The sequence below is a fragment of the Pygocentrus nattereri genome, chromosome 27 (assembly GCF_015220715.1).
Source record: "Pygocentrus nattereri isolate fPygNat1 chromosome 27, fPygNat1.pri, whole genome shotgun sequence".
In the NCBI taxonomy this organism is placed as follows: Eukaryota; Metazoa; Chordata; class Actinopteri; order Characiformes; family Serrasalmidae; genus Pygocentrus; species Pygocentrus nattereri.
Window position 1 is genome coordinate 20497077 of NC_051237.1, and position 14350 is coordinate 20511426.

A 14350-nucleotide genomic window follows, 5' to 3' on the forward strand; every position below is an offset into this window, starting at 1 on the left:
TCTGTGTCGTCATTCTCTCCTTTCACACTCCTTTGTCAGCTCTTTCTTTCAGAGAAGTGGAGGTCCTCGCCTCCGTGTGCTTTCTTAAAAACTCTGCCAGAGCCAGAATGTCCACTTCTCCCTCAGTCCCCTGCGACAGCTCTGTGCGGATTAGTTCCGGATGCAGCGGCCTGAGACCAGCCTGTCTGAGCTCAGACGCTTCACATAGGCCGCTCCAGTAGCTCTGCAAATTAAAGGCAAGAGAGGATTGTGGGATTTGCATGTCACCTTCAAGAGCAATTTCCTCTCTAGTGCAGGCCTGGTAGACACCGCAGGATTGAGTCTCATCTTGACTTGATTAAATACAGTTGAACTGTGATTGTGGAATCAGGCTCTTGACCTTCATATGGGAAATAGAGACGATAATTCTTTGCAAAAAATCAAAAAATTTAATTTTGTGTCATTGACCTTCTCATATTGATGCAGATTCATCTCGCTAATGCTCAATATAGTGACTGAAAACTGACATTAAGAGGACGTGTTCGATCCAAGATTATGACTGTTACCTTCTTTACATGCTCATTGGAGGGTCCGACTTCCCACTTGTAAAGTCGTAATTGACTGTTTGCAAAATAATGATCATAAGCACTGCTTAGCGACCGTCTCTAAGCACTCTCTTCCATAAAGCAAAAGAAAAGGTCTTCACAACAAACCTGCAGTCAGAACAGCAGTGGCAGTAAAAAGAATGATTAAGATAAGAAAAGGTGGAAAGGTATTTCTGATAATGGGGGAGACAATAAGGAGAAGGGAGAAGTGGTGAGAATAAACTTTCACAAAATGAAGAAATGACAAACATGACAGTGATGTTAGTTTGTATCTACAATATGAACATCTTGAAAATGAAAAGTAAACCATGTTTTTTTTATTCACAGGTTAACAGTCTAGACTAGATTTGTATGTCTGTATTGTATGTATGAGATTCCTCAGCTTGCTTTTAGCTAGTTATCTTACTTATATAGACAAATGAGCCAATTTACATCATAAAGGTTTTGAGACTCTTCACTATAAGAGAGGAAATTTCAAGAAAACTTTACTTATTATAAAAATTTAAGTCGACAGAAGTCGAACTTCATACTCTTCGAAGCAAAATTGTCTTAATTTCTTAAAAACTATCCAAAGTCATTTCTTGAAGCCAGCTGATCAGCTAGCTCACAAATCTAGTCCAGTCTGTTTCTTTGATGCCGTGGCCACTAAGACTGTATGCATAGTACATTTAAAAAAACTTTGCAAACTCATAAACATGCTGCAAACACACTTTTGGTACAATCGTCATGAAATGTAGAAAAATAAAAATGGAGGACTTATAGCTGCTGTCAGAACAAAGCCTTGTATGAAATTGTTTTCTAATGCCACAACACCTCTTCCCATGAACTTTGAACACTTTTGCCCTCCTATAATTTTACCATGTTGGAAATACATGTTTCTCTTTAGACAGCAAGATAAGCTATTACTAAACAAAACAGCAACAACTATAAATATAAGTGATTCTGGCAGTGCAATTAGATTAGGTGACCCTTATTAGTCCCACAACAGGGAAATTTCACCTCTGCATTTAACCCATCCGTGAAGTTAAACCCCACATACACACTAGTGAACACACACACACTAGGGGGCAGTGGACAGCCCAATCCGCAGTGCCTGGGGAGCAGTTGGGGGTTAGGTGTCTTGCTCAAGGACACCTCAGTCATGTGCTGTTGGCTCTGGGGATCGAACCGGCGACCTTCCGGTCACGAGGCTGGATCCCTAACCTCCAGCCCATGACTCCCCTTATTTGTAGCTAGTGATAAAATAGACATCCAAAGGTCAACTGAAGTCTTTCTAAGCTAAAATATAACAAAGTGAACTCTTGGTGTTCCTCGGAACTGCACTTTACCCTTACACCCATTGCACAAACTGTTTGTCGTTAGCATGGGAACCAAAGGTTGCCTATCTAAAGTTTAGCTTATTATACTACATGCTCCATATAAGCCTTAAGGTCTACAAACCATATGAGAAAAAGGGCTAAAATGTGACCAGGGTCAAATCAGCTGGCATACTATATGGAACAGCACATCAGCCTCCAAATGCTCACTGAGGGTCCTACTTCCCACTTGTAAAGTCGTAATTGACTGTTTGCAAAATAATGATCATAATCACTGCTTAGCAACCGTCTCTAAGCACTCTCTCATGCATAAAGCAAAGGAAAAACTCTCCAGAACAAACCTGCAGTGAGAACGGCAGTGGCAGTAAATTAGTAAGAATGAGTAAGATAAGAAAGAAGAAATTTGATCGCAAGAAAAGAAAGTGAACTCTTGGAGAGCAAAACTCTCTCTCTGAAGGCCATGTTTCATCCATGGGGCAGCTTTATGATATACAGAGCTGTGGCCACACAGGTATATGAGCTACAGCGCATCATCATCATCACTGAGGCCAAGTAACAATAATACCTAAAACACTTGAATTAGATTAGGTTCATACAACATAAAATGAAGGTCATCTGGACACAGCAGCTAGCTGCAGCCACTCATTTGTGAGTGTGTGTGGATGTGTGCGAATCTGTGTGTGTGTGGAGCTCTAAAGAGCCACACAGTTAATGAGATCATCAGGCCATTTCACTGGGCAGACTCAGTGGGATCATGGTCTGGGAGAGAGCCGCAGTCTGAGCCATTAGAGCAGGCCGCTGTAATGGAGACGGATTAATGAAGCCAGCGCACTTTTTAAAACGATGTGCTACACAATATACGTGTTTATTATACCTGTTTAAAGAATAGATGCATATCTTTGCTGCTGAGGTGTTATGTATGCTTGCTAAAGTGTGAAAGGCCATTTTTTCTATGTGGACGTCTTTACCGTCTCACTCCACGCATCAGCATTTCTGAAGTGATTTGTAAGTGCATGTGGCCAGAGCCCATCACATCACTGGTGCTGTAGTCTATGGTGGGGTCACTTAGTAAGATCACCCTGAAATGTAGATGATATATATGATTGCTGGGGATAGTCGGATCAATACTGAAATATTGATATTTCGGATGCTGACATTTCCTTTTAAGAACTGACCCTGGCAAAACAGCATCAATACAGAGCCTTTTCTTTAACAGGTCATTTGAACAGATTCATTTTAGTGTTACTTACAGCTCTGCTTTGCTGAAATGAAGACCTGCAGCCACGCCAGCCCTTTGCGGATAAGATTGGACACCCCTGATTTAGTGTGTCCATCCCTTACCTTTGTCACAGTTTCTATTCTTTTCAGCAGAATCACTTTTAAAAGAAATCTGCAGGGATGGTTTTCCACACTTCCAAAGTGCAGTCTTAGACGTTGGTCGCACACGCATTCAACACATTCATGGTGTGATGGTGAGATTTCGGCTCCAGGGCAAGCTCCAACATTTTGAGGGTCCCCAGCATGTGTATCAGGATGAATGCTTTACTTTTTGTATATATCAGAGTTATTAAAGTTTCTAAATTTTCAGTTGTTTTGATTTTTATTTCGTTTTTCATTTTCTGTATCTAAACCTGGATTATTCACAGTCTGAGTATCTAAACCTGGATTAATCACAATCTGAGTATCTAAACCTGTATTAATCACAGTCTGAGTATATAAACCTGGATTAATCACAATCTGAGTATCTAAACCTGGATTAATCACAGCCTGAGTGTCTCAACCTGGATTAATCACAGCCTGAGTGTCTCAACCTGGATTAATCACAGTCTGAGTATCTAAACCTGGATTAATCACAGCCTGAGTGTCTCAACCTGGATTAATCACAGTCTGAGTATCTAAACCTGGATTAATCACAATCTGAGTATATAAACCCGGATTAATCACAGTCTGAGTGTCTCAACCTGGATTAATCACAGTCTGAGTATCTAAACCTGGATTAATCACAATCTGAGTATCTAAACCTGGATTAATCACAGTCTGAGTATCTAAACCTGGATTAATCACAGTCTGAGTATCTAAACCTGGATTAATCACAATCTGAGTATCTAAACCTGGATTAATCACAGTCTGAGTATCTAAACCTGGATTAATCACAGTCTGAGTGTCTCAACCTGGATTAATCACAGCCTGAGTGTCTCAACCTGGATTAATCACAGTGTGAGTATCTAAACCTGGATTAATCACAGCCTGAGTGTCTAAACCTGGATTAATCACAGTCTGAGTATCTAAACCTGGATTAATCACAGTCTGAGTGTCTCAACCTGGATTAATCACAGTGCGAGTATCTAAACCTGGATTAATCACAATCTGAGTATCTAAACCTGGATTAATCACAGTTTGAGTATCTAAACCTGGATTAATCACAGCCTGAGTATCTAAACCTGGATTAATCACAGCCTGAGTGTCTCAACCTGGATTAATCACAGCCTGAGTGTAAGTAAATGGAGAATGTTGTCCAGAAATATTTTTTTTGTACTAAAATGAAGTATTTTGACTCTGTACCTGTTATCAGATTAACTACACTCTTAAACAGGATGGTTCCTCAAGGGCTCTTTAGTAAAGAAAATGGTTCTATCTAGAACCATGAACACTCCAATTACCCTTTGCATGATTAAATGGTTCTTTGCATCATGAAAGGGCTCTTCGGGTTGATAGAGAATGTGCTGTTAACGGTTCTACATTGAATCTTTTTGAAAAGCGTTCTATATGGCATCAAAAAGGATTCCACTTTTATTACAAGCTAAAGAACCCTTTTTGGTACTATATAGAACCATTTTTGCTAAGAGTGTAGGACACTGTTGTTGAAAAATCACAATCATTTGCCCTTTTTCTGTGCACAAAAAGGCTTGGAAAGGTACAGCTATTGGCATTGTGATATTAGCCTAGGTATTGCTTAGCCTGATTTTTGCTGACCGTTATCTAGTGCTTCTGCAGGCCCGGAAGCTTTGACCCTTGACCCCTCTCCCCTTATCTGCATCAGCAGAGGCGCACTGACATTTCTGTTGGTCAAACCTTCAGGCCTAGAGAGAAAAGTGTGATTTCTCTAATGAGACCCCCCTCACCAAACCCCCCAGTGGGCTCCCGCTAACGCCCGTCTTCCTGTGTTTGTTTACGAAAATAGCCACTTAAATCTCAAAGTTGACCACAGCCTCCTAAGCCAGGCTGATTTCATTAACATTGCAAACAGGCATGAAGCAGCTGTGAAAGGAATGGAACTGTTGGTTTTAACACACTTCTACCTGAGAGATCAACCACAGCACTTGGACACAATAACCATCACTTGTTTGCATGAATGGCACACTGGCCAAGGAGCAGATACACAGTCACTCGATTCACTGCCTCAACAAAGCTGATAACATCATTTACATTGGAAATAGAATCAAGCCTTATCATGGGGACTGAAAGAGCCTCTCTAATTGCAGATGGAATTAACTTTCCAGGAAATATGCAGATTAGCTTAGACCGGGTTGTATTTCTCAATATGGCTACAGTGGAAAATGCTAAAAGGTAGTAAAATTTGTAAAACACTGTAGTGCAGTGCCACTGACATTTCCTGAAAATCATTTATGCTTGTCATCATATTATCAGATGCTTATCATGAATTAATAAAGGACGTCCACTTTCATGTAGTCAGAAGTTGTGATAGAGCTGTGTACAGGTCATTAATACAGTTATTCAGGATATACAAGGTGTTAGATTCTGTAAAAATGCCCATGTCCAACATTTTTTCTTGTTTTAGTTTTCCACCTTTAGTTTTCCATCCTAAGTCCAATTAGGATATTTTTCGCGGGTCATATGATCTTAATGAGAGTTTAAAGTATAAAGACTCAGAAAATGTCTATAAAATAATGGATGTTGAAGGTCAGAGAAACTTTAGACTCTTCAAGTTTTGCCCTGTTTTTTTTTTTTTTGCTAACTGGTGAATGTTTTTCTAACGTCACTGCAAACTGAATCTTATTGTAGTGTAGTGCAGCAATAACTGCAACTAAATGTTGCTGGTAACTGTTTATTAGTCCTGTACTTTGGTTTGGTGGATTTTTAGCCCATTCCTCCATATAAAACAGCTTCAACTCTGTTATGTTGGTGGGTTTCCTCCCATGAAATGCTGCTTCAGGTCCTTCCACAACATTTCTATAGAATTAAGGTCAGGATTTTGACTTGGCCATTCCAAAACATTAACTTTATTCATCTTTAGACATTCTTTGTGTACATAGGGTTGTTGTCTTGCTGCATGACCCATGTTCTTCTGAGTTTCAGCTCTCAGACTGATGTTGTGACATTTTAGACTTTAGAATTTGCTGGTATACTTCAGAGTTTATTGTTCCATCAATGATGGCAAGCCGTCCTGGTCCAGATGCAGCAAAACAGGCCCAAACCACGATACTACCACCACCATGTTTCACGGATGGGATGATGTTTTTATGCTGGAATGCAGTGTTTTTCTTTCTCCAAACAAACTGCTTCTCTTTTTAACCAAAAAGATCTATTTAGGTCATCCACAAAACATTGTTCCAATAGGTTTCTGGATCTTCAGCAAACAGAACAGCAGCTTTCTCCTTGAAACCCTGCCATACACACCATTGATGTTCAGTGTTCTCCTGTTGGTGAACATTACCATTAGTCACTGTGAAACTGGCCTTTAGTTGCATAGAAGTTACCCTGGGTTCCTTTTTTACCTTGCTGACTATTGCACGCCTTGCTCTTGGTGTGATCTTTGTTAGTCGACCACTCCTGGGGAGCCTAACAATGGTCTTGAATTTCCTTTATTTGTATACAATTTGTCTGACTGTGGATCGATGGAGTCCAAACTCATTAGAGATGGTTTTGTAAGCTTTTCCACCCTGATGGAACTGCACTGCTGCACTATTTAAGGTGGAATAGAAATTGTAAGAACCTAATATCAACCATGAGAGATTATTGTATGAAATTCAGTACGATGGTGTGAATCTGGAACTGGCTAACACAACAGGCAGCTCTACAGAGTTACTGCTCTACAGAGCAGGTGGGCAGTTAAAATTCTGACTTTAACTTAGTTACTTTGGCATTAGTTTTTGTGATATCACAAAAACAATGCTGACTCTAAAAATAATGAAAAGGAGTCACAGTGTCTCCTCCTCAACTCCTGAACCTGCATATCTTCTGATCAACCTGAAGAAGGCTCACTGTTGCCTAATTAACAGAGTCCATCTCTGATAGTGTTTAACACCCTGGCGCTGAAACTGGCTGCTGAGATAGAGTAGGTAAATGGCTGACTGAGAGGGCTGCTCAATAACAGTGCAGACTCATTTTCATCTAATTATATGTAGAGCAATTCATTATATAACAATATGAATTGCCACCTACTTGTTTACTCCCTTGGATTAGTAATATTATGTACTTTTTTAAAAGGTTGGGTACATTGTATGATAAATATTTTATTGCTTCATATTTAGTTGCAAGCTCCTTTTTGAGGTTAATTTTCTGAACTTCTTTCTTCACATTCTCACTTTAGCATATTATTTTAGACCAAAAAAAAATTCAACTTCATTTTCAATAATTTATGTGTTAACAAGGATACATCACTTTATGTGATTTTGCTATTATGGAGCCACACAGGTTGACTGTTAATAGCACCCCCTTGAATTTTCAGCCTGCTAAACATGAGCGAGTGAGTTACAAAACACTTTCATGACATGCTTCATATCTGCAAATGTTTAATACAGAGCTCTAATTATCTGTTTCACAAAGTGATTTGGCTCAGATTCTGTAACACCATTGTCCACATCTGCTGCTCAGACCCTTTACAGTCAGCACTGTATACTTCAAACAACAACAGCACTTTGGAGCTTACTAAACACAACTCCTAATCACTGAATCGCTTGTGCTGAGAACTTTCCTTTACTGTGATTGATCACCATGTCTCTGAGTTCTAAGATCTTAATTACCATGTCTCATGTTCTAAGATTTCTCTCTGACTACGGTCCTAATCACCATGTCATTTGTCTTGAGACCTTTCCCTGACTGTGATTGGTCCTAATCACAATGTTGTTAGTTTTGAGTCCTCCCACTAATTGTCAATGGTCCTAATCACCATGTCATTTGTTTTGAGACCTCCCACTAACTGTCAATGGTCCTACTCACCATGTCATTTGTTGTAAGACCTCCCCCTGACTGTGATTGGTCCTAATCACCATGTCATTAGTTTTGAGTCCTCCCTCTGACTGTGATTGGTCCTAATCACAATGTTATTAGTTTTGAGACCTCCTGCTAATTGTCAGTGGTCCCAATCACCATGTCATTTGTTTTGAGACCTGCAACTGACTGTGATTGGTCATAATTACAATGTTATTAGTTTTGAGACCTCCCGCTAACTGTCAATGTTCCCAGTCACTATGTTATTAGTTTTGAGACCTCCCGCTAACTGTCAATGTTCCCAATCACTATGTTGTTAGTTTTGAGACCTCCCACTAATTGTCAATGGTCCTACTCATCATGTCATTTATTTTAAGACCTCCCCCTGACTGTGATTGGTCCTAATCATCATGTCGTTAGTTTTGAGACCTCCCGCTAACTGTCAATGGTCCTAATCACCATGTCATTTGTTCTGAGACCTGCAACTGACTGTGATTAGTCCTAATCAACACATTGTTTGTTCTGAGGCCTCTGACTGGGCCTAATCACCTCTTTGTCCAATGTAAAACGTCCTCCTGACTGCAACTGGTCCACTGCACAAAGCAAGCATCTAGCAGTGATCAGATGCACGCAGAGTTCTTTTTAAGTTTAATTATGACAGAGTGGTCAGTAGCTTGATTTGCTTTAGTTCTTTTTGCTATTTGAAGTACACTGACAGCACAAGATAAACACTAAAATCTCAACCTCCAGAATTTGTAAACAACTTCAGAACAGAAGCTCAGTCCTTTCACTTGGGTGTGTATACAGCTTAAGGCTAATCCCCTCCACACCCACTTCACTTTTGCCCAAAGTTGATTGAACCACATTTTTTTAAAGGGACTATGTAGTAATGGGGCGAAAAAGGCAAGCATGTGGTGTGTGTATATGTATGCATGTATATAAAGGGCAGCTAAGCCATAAGTTGATCTTTTAAGGGCCATTGATACACTGTTCCAGCCTGCCCAGCAGAGGGAAGGAAACCCGTTTATATGCCGCCACCTTAGCAAGCAGATTATGCCAGTCTGAGAGTGATGGTGCGTAAGCTGACTTCCATTGCTGGATGAGCAGCGTCCTGCCCAACATAATAGCAGTCTGAACAAATTCAGTGTCGATAGGTGTCTTTCAGAGTGGATGGGTCACCCAACAAAAAAGGATGAATGCAAAAGGGGACGTTTTGGCCCACAGTTCTCTGAATACAATTGTGGACTAATGTCCAAAAGATCTACAGTATGCTCAGAAAAGTGTAATGTGATGTAACTTATATTGCCATATTTCCCATTTTTAATTTCTCACTGTGCGGATATTTTAGGCATATGATTTTGTGTTTTGTAGCAGGTTGAATGTAGATGATATGATTCGTCTGACTGACCTAATTTTGCACTGTTTGTCGATAGTAAAATGTGTGCAGCGTGTGAGTTAGTTACACTCCGAATATCCTTCATCACTGGAGCTGTTGGATCTCCGGTTCTTCCGTCATTCCTCCCTCCTGTTTCCTCTCCTCTGTCTCTGCCCCTGAAATACTTTCTACCTCGTTTTCCTTTCTCATACACAAACACATGCCACAGAGTCACTTTCTCTCTCGCTGACGTTTCCCCTCTCCCTCCCTCTCAAACAAACACTCACTCTCTCTCTCTCTCTCTCTCTCTCTCTCTCTCTCTCTGTCTCGCACTCTCTCCCTCCCTCCCTTCCTCTCTCCCTCCCTCTCTTCCTCTCTCTCTGCTCCGTGGCTCTGCTGTGCTCAGTCCATCATGTTGGCTGGAGGATGCTGCGCACGGGCATTCTCTCTCTCCTGCCCCTGAGGGCTCACCCGGAGAAGGACGAGCAGGAGCAGGAGGAAGAGGGGGGAAAAGAAGAAGAAGAAGAAGAGGAAGAGGAGAAAGAGGAAGAGGAGGAGGCGGTGGAGGAAGGCTCTGGCGCCGGGGAGGTCCAGGCTACTGACCCCATGCTCCGGTCTCACAGCGCATATCTGCTGGAGGGTCCGGAGGAGGCTGGGTTGAAGTCTCCAGACTGGCTGTATGAGTCTTATTACCGCATGAGCCAGCAGCACCCGCTCATCGTCTTCCTGCTGCTCATCGTCATGGGAGCCTGTCTCGCCCTCATCTCCGTCTTCTTCGCCTCGGGACTGGTGAGGGCACGCACTTCAGCTTTACTCTCTCTCTCTCTCTCTCTCTCTCTCTTTCTGTCGCGCTCTCTGTGTCTCTCTCATTCTGTCTCTCTCTCTCTCTCTCTCACTCTCTCTTTCTCTCTCTCATGTTTTACATGTACTTCACTCTTCTTTTGGTCGTGTTTGTACCTCTTCACTCTCACTCTTTTCCCATGTATTTGTTGTGCAAGCAATAGTTTTTCTTTTCCTTCGTTCTCTCCTCTTTCATCTTTCCTTTTATTACAATATCTGCTGTTTTTGCTTTAAATACCCCGCCTCTCTCTGTGCGAGTAATTCTTCACTTTTTTGTAGTTATTGCTCCCTCCTCTCTCTCTCTCTCTCTCTCTCTCTCCATCTCTCTCTCTCGCTCACTCTCTCCATCTCTCACTCTCAATCTCTCTACCTCTTTCTACTTCACTTTTTTGTAGTTATTGCTCCCTCCTCTCTCTCTCTCCATCTCTCTCTCTCGCTCACTCTCTCTCTCCATCGCTCACTCTCTATCTCTCTACCTCTTTCTACTTCACTTTTTTGTAGTTATTGCTCCCTCCTCTCTCTCTCTCTCTCTCTCTCTCTCCATCTCTCTCTCTCGCTCACTCTCTCTCTCCATCTCTCGCTCTCTATCTCTCTACCTCTTTCTACTTCACTTTTTTGTAGTTATTGCTCCCTCCTCTCTCTCTCTCCATCTCTCTCTCTCTCTCTCCATCTCTCTCTCTCTATTTCTCTCTCTCTATCTCTCTCTCTGTCTTTCTACCTTTCTTCTTCACTTTTTTGTAGTTTTGCTCCCTCCTCTCTCTCTCTCTCTCTCTCTCTCTCTCTCACTCTCTCTCTCTCCATCTCTCGCTCTCTACCTCTTTCTTCTTCACTTTTTTGTAGTTTTGCTCCCTCCTCTCTCTCTCTCTCTCTCTCTCTTTCTCTCTCTCTCACTCTTTATCTCTCTACCTCTTCCTTCTTCATTTTTTTGTAGTTATTGCTCCCTCCTCTCTCTCTCCATCTCTCTCTCTCCATCTCTCTCTCTCTCTATCTCTCTCTATTTCTCTCTCTGTCTTTCTACCTTTCTTCTTCACTTTTTTGTAGTTTTGCTCCCTCCTCTCTCTCTCTCTCTCTCTCTCTCTCTCTCTCTCTCACTCTCTCTCCATCTCTCGCTCTCTACCTCTTTCTTCTTCACTTTTTTCACTTTTCACTTTTTTCTTTCTTCTTCACTATTACCTCTTCCTTCTTTTTGTAGTTATTGCTCCCTCCTCTCTCTCTCTCTCTCTCACTCTCCATCTCTCAGTCTCTCTCTTCCTCTTTTTTCTTCACTTTTTTGTAGTTATTGCTCCCTCCTCTCTCTCTGTCTCTCTCTCTCTCACTCTCCATCTCTCAGTCTCTCTCTTCCTCTTTTTTCTTCACTTTTTTGTAGTTATTGCTCCCTCTCTCTTTCTCTCTCTTTTTTCTTCAATTTCTCTCTCTTGTTCGCTCTCCTTCCCCTCTCTTTTTCTTTCTTTCTTTCTTTCTTTCTTTCTTTCTTTCTTTCTTTCTTTCTTTCTTTCTTTCTTTCTTTCTCCTCTCTATCAGATCTGCTATCTCTTTTCTCTTTTTCTCTCTCTTTTTCTCTTTACTCTCATTTTCTCTCACACACACGTACTCTCTTTCTTTTTTCTTCTCTTTATCTCTGTGAGCTCTTTCTCTTTCTTCCACTCTTCCAGTTTCTTTCTCTTTCGTTTCCTCTTCTCTCTTGTTTTTCTCTTTGTTGTCTCTCTTCACTCTCCTTTCTCTCTTTCTCTCTCTCTCTCTCCTTTTTCTCTCTCTTCTCTCTCTCTCTCTCTTCTTTTTCAGCTGTTCTCTTTTTCAGCTTTTCTGTCATTCTCATTTTATTTTATTACAGCATCTCCTTTTTGTTTCTTTTGTTCTTTCGTTTTGCTCTTCTCACTTGTTGTGACTAATTTCCTTTAGAAAAGGTTTTTTGTTGCGTTGAAAAGAGTGAATTTATTCTTAATGTTACTGCAAATTGAATCTCATAACTGTAGTCTGTGTTTAACAGTAATTCTAATGGTATTTTGCCACAGCAGGAGAGAATGAGGTTTCTTTGTGCCTGTGGTTCAGCTGTTCTCTCTCAGGAAGAGAGGAGCTCCAGGCTTTTCTCTCAGTCTCTCTCGTTTTCATGCATAGCAGTGATCTTCATCACCTTACCTGCTCTCCTTGTTCTCCCTCCACACTCCTTCTCTGCTTCCCTCAAGCTCTGGTTATTACAGTGCATGTGTAAAAGGGTGAAAGTTCGCTCTTTTTCTAATTCGGTTTTTCTTACACGTTCTAGAAATTCATACTAAATATTTTTGTAACTGAAACGGTTTGAATATCTTCTAATGTTATAATGTAGAACTGAGATTAATTGAATATAATCTTAACAGTAGCTCTACAGGAGAAGGTAAAAATAGTCTGAACTTTTAATTCTTAACTTTTAAATTCTATTGTTCCATTCATGTTTTTCATGAGTCGGCAAATGCAGCACTTTTACTGCCCTGTTGTGGCTCCACAGCGGAATTAGATTATTTTGTATTGGTAAAATAATCGTCCTTTACAGTAAAATAAGGCTCTGCTGATCGTTCAACACAATTTAACAATGAATGGTCTTAAACGCTGGAGTTAATGTAGAACTGCTAATTCACCCTGTAACCCTGAAGGATGCCACGCAGACTGCTGGTCACCATAGCAATGCAGACAAAAGTCTCGCCTAGCTAGTAGCTAACTAAACATCAAAGAGAGAGATTTAAGATGAACATGGATCATTTGGAGACAAATGGTCTTATTTGCATTTTTAAGCCCTGAGCTGGTTTTCTGATACGTTTAATCTGCAATGAGAAACTGTCAAACACTAAAAAGTCACAAAGCTGAAGTCGCTTATCTTTCGCCAGCTTGTTTCGTTCCAACTTAAATGGTGCAGCATTTACATTCTGGCATCTCAGGCACTATTTAAGGTGGTACGGAAAAATTTGAATAAGAAGCTGACGAATGAGAAGCCACTTCAGCCTTGTAAAAAATCAAATGCTGAGTGGAAATCAAATGTGTTTTTGTGAGCTGAGCCACAATTTTCGTTTATATTATATTTTTTAGCCTATACCAGTACACTAGCATGTACTGAGACATACACTATATTTCCAAAAGTATTCAGTCACCCATGCAAATCATTGAATTCAGGTGATCCAATCACTTCCATGGCCACAGGTGTATAAAGCTGAGCCCCTAGGCCTGCAGACTGCTTCTACAGACATTAGTGAAAGAATGGGTCACTCTCAGGAGCTCCAGTGAATTCCAGGGTGGTACTATGATAGGACGCCACCTGTGGAACAAGTCCAGTTGTGAGTTTGGTGTAGAAGAACTTGACTGGCCTGCACAGAGTCCTGACCTCAACCCAACAGAACACCTTTGGGATGAACTAGATTGGAGACTGTGAGCCAGGCCTTCTCACCCAACATCAGTGTCTGACCTCACAAATGCACTTCTGGAAGAACGGTCAAAAATTCCCATAAACACACTCCTAACCCTTGTGGAAAGCCTTCCCAGAAGAGTTGAAGCTGTTATAGCTGCAAAGGGTGGGCCGACATCATATTAAACCCTATGGATATCTTAATATGGCGTTTGTTCCTTTGCTGCAGTAACATTTTCTATTATTCTGGAAAGGCTTTACTGTTGGTGTTGAAACATTGCTGTGCAAGTTCTATTGCATTCATCCCCAAGAGCGTTAGTGAGGTCAGGTAGCGATGTTGGATGATCAATACTGGATCACCCCAACTCATCCCAAAGGTATTGGAAGGAGCTCCATCATTTCAGTAGAACTTCTTCACAGCCCAATATTGGGGGGCTTCATACCCCCTAGCCGTGACTTCATACCCCCTAGCCGTGACTTTGGGCATGGTGACCTTAGGCTCACGTGTAGCTCCAGAGCATCCTATTCTATTAATCAGCACTCTTCTCTAAAGTTTATCCAAGCTGTGTGTCAGCACTGTATGTACCTAAACATCGCCGAATTCACTGGAAGTAGAGTCTGGACACACATCTAGTGTATGTGTCTGACCCGTGTACTATGGTGTTGTTATAAGAGGGTGTTGAACACCTTATCA

General features: G+C 41.2%; 1 protein-coding gene across 1 annotated transcript in view; it reads left to right on the top strand.

Annotated features, from left to right (window-relative positions):
- The first annotated feature begins 9811 nt into the window (after positions 1-9811).
- Positions 9812-14350, top strand: part of adcy2b (adenylate cyclase 2b (brain)) — a 118411-nt gene continuing 113872 nt past the window's right edge. The window contains exon 1 of the mRNA XM_017711434.2: positions 9812-10235. Coding sequence (XP_017566923.2) covers positions 9873-10235 — 363 coding nt within the window. The 5' untranslated portion in view covers positions 9812-9872. The remainder of the gene's footprint in view (positions 10236-14350) is intronic.